The sequence below is a fragment of the Raphanus sativus genome, unplaced genomic scaffold, assembly GCF_000801105.2.
Source record: "Raphanus sativus cultivar WK10039 unplaced genomic scaffold, ASM80110v3 Scaffold2006, whole genome shotgun sequence".
Classification (NCBI taxonomy): Eukaryota; Viridiplantae; Streptophyta; class Magnoliopsida; order Brassicales; family Brassicaceae; genus Raphanus; species Raphanus sativus.
The window spans coordinates 15,010-17,931 of NW_026617315.1; the positions used below are offsets into that span (position 1 = coordinate 15,010).

The following is a 2,922-nucleotide window of genomic DNA, read 5'->3' on the forward strand; positions in this document are numbered from 1 at the left end:
CTCCATATTAGGTTAGGTTTATTATAACTGATCTGAGTATACAATTTTTGATCACCAGTATATATATAATTATATAAAGGTCACATGCAGCAGTAACGACATAAATGCTATACATATTAAATTATTAATTCCCGTATGTCGATATTTACGCCTGTACATTTGCTTAATCATCCAACTAATCACATGTGTTTATCAATAGATGGTGTTTCCAATTCCATGCATATATATGCCTTACTAATCAAATGAATGATGCATTGGAATATCTCTCACAGCTTGATGAATGAAAATAGTTAGGCTTTAGGTTAGGGAGAAGCTACATAACTGACGATGTTGGTCAAGAGAACATTAATGTCTCCAAACACAAGGGACTACGGGAGTCACATGTGAGTGAGACGTGAATATGTTTGGGCCCTGTTTATCTTTGATATGTGGGTGTCAGTTTTTACGTGTCGAAATACAGCATTTCCAGGGAAATATAACATTATCCCGGACAAGAAAAGACGATAAATGAACAAAAATACGACAAGTCAATTATATAATATGACGTCCTCCATCTATACATAAGGCACATACGTAACTTTTTTTTTTGATAAAAAAAAAAAAAAACGAAGGGTATTTTTATTCGTATTTTTTTTGATCAAAAAAAGAAAAGCCACATACGTAACTATTGGCTATATTATGTATTGGAATGGAGAAATCGAAGGGTGTTTTTATTCGATTGAAGAAAGTAAGGGGGTAAAAAAACGGAGAAATAAGAAAAAATAAGGAGACATAACATAAAAAACTGTAAGTAGGTGGGAAGAACCTGATCCGGATAAGTGTGGGGGCTCATGTGGAATATGCCAATGGGAGGGGGGAGGGGAGTGGGGTCACAGAAAAGGGGCGTAATCAGGGGGACAAATGGAGATCTCTTACTTAATTTACTCGTCGTGACTTGGTAATTAAGAAAAAGGAGAAAAAATATCATTAATACCCCCTCAGTTATTAAAATTAGATTAGCATCGCCACGGCGGCATGAGTCATCCGCTTGAACAGTACGGTGTCGTTTTATACACCCCCCGACCAAAAAGCAAAGGAACACACAATTACAGAAGAAGATAATAAAACGTTTAAAAAAACTCTCATAATAAGAACTCCTCAATTCTGATCGTCTCTCTCTCTCTCTCTCTCTCTCTCCTTTCTTCTTTACAATTTGAATATTTTTAAGAGATCCTCACATCTTCATCTTCCTCCCCCAAGTGTTAGATCAAATTCAAACTTTCCTTTCTCCTGTTGGAACCACTTTTATTTCCTCTTCCGTCGTCGTCGTCGTCAATGGTGGAGATGGAGGACAACAACGAGGAGAGTTGCGGGAGTAGAGTGATCAGCGATATCTTGCCGACGTCTCAGGCAGCCATAGACCGTCGAGAGCGGATGAAAATGGAGGTTTTCGATGAGGTTATCAGCCGTCTCCGTCAATCTGACGACATAGACGCCGATCTCCCTGGTTTCGTTGACGACCTCTGGGCTCACTTCAATCGTCTCCCCGCTCGGTAACTTTTTATTTTCCTTTTTGCATTGTTTTTTTATTTTATTTTTGTAACGGTTCATTATACATTGTTATGATCTGCTTCTGCATGTATGTGATGTGCCCCGAGTTAATTAGGTATTAGATTTGTGTTGGAGGATCAGGAGGCTCATTATTCGTATTTTATTATTTTTTAGGTATGCTTTGGATGTGAATGTAGAGAGGGCTGAAGACGTTCTCATGCACCAGAGATTGCTTCATTCTGCTCTAGATCCACACAACCGGCCTGTTATCCAAGTTCGTCTCGTCCAGGTGAGTTTTTATTAAATCATTTATTTTTTTTAACTTTTTGCTCTCTCTCTCCCCTTCTCCCTTTGTTACCTCTTCCTAATTAATTGCTCACAGGATGTTTGGTGACTCATCTTTTCTTAAGGTTCAACCTCCGGGGATCTCAGCTGCTGACTCCACTACCTTGGACTCTCTTTCCAATGAGCCTGATCAACAAACTTCCACCAGAAAAAGGTTTGCTGTTGATCACATAACTCGACTCTTGTTAGTTCGACCTCTCTGATTTTTTTTTTTTTTTTTAAACTTCGTATTTGGTGTTGTTGTTTGTTCCAGCATTCATCCGCCGCCTGCCTTTGGTTCATCTCCCAATCTCGAAGCACTTGCACTTGTGGCGACTATATCCCATGACGAGGAGGAGACAACTCTGTGCCTAACAATTCACGGTATCTACTTGTTCGATCGTACGGAAATGCAATATATAGCGGAAGTTTTAAAATACATATGTTAACTGAGATGCAGGCCCTTGCATGAGATAACCTTTTCCACAGTAGACAAGCCTAAACTCCTTTTTCAGGTATATATATGATCATCTGTGATTGTGATCATTTTGATTCGTTACTAATCCAGCGTAAATGATGCAGTTAACCGCATTGCTTGCTGAGCTTGGACTTAACATTCAAGAGGCCCATGCTTTTTCTACAACTGATGGCTACTCTCTAGATGTCTTTGTTGTTGATGGTTGCCTTACGAGGTACTCTCTTTTTTTGTTCTTTTTGTTGTTGTATTTGTTCCCCTTTTTCCTTCCTTTTGCAAAGATAGTGTACTATATATATGTTCTATAGGAACATAAGTTTGTGGCATGTTCGTTCTTTATTAAGAGAAAGGTTCCTAGTTAATAACCGTTGCTGGTATGCTACATTTTGATAAATATACAGGAAGTAGACAGACTTAGAATAGCATTGGAGAAAGAAGCAGCAAAAATCGAGGTACTTGTTATACGTTGCCACTTTAACTACTTTCGTGCAGAATGTAAATTGGTGATGACTATACTTGATTTTGAACAAAATGGAGATTTGTGTGTTTATATGGAGTCTTGCACGTTTCTTAGTGACATGTCATGTTTTGTT

General features: G+C 38.4%; 1 protein-coding gene across 1 annotated transcript; it reads left to right on the top strand.

Moving 5' to 3' along the window:
• Positions 1-1,086: 1,086 nt before the first annotated feature.
• Positions 1,087-2,533, top strand: LOC130505081 (serine/threonine-protein kinase STY46-like; the record flags this gene model as incomplete). The annotated part of the gene is given in 6 exon segments (XM_056999690.1): positions 1,087-1,532; positions 1,705-1,819; positions 1,941-2,029; positions 2,129-2,238; positions 2,315-2,369; positions 2,437-2,533. Coding segments are annotated over 5 exon segments (549 nt in total). The 5' UTR covers positions 1,087-1,314.
• Between the last annotated feature and the right edge of the window lie 389 nt (positions 2,534-2,922).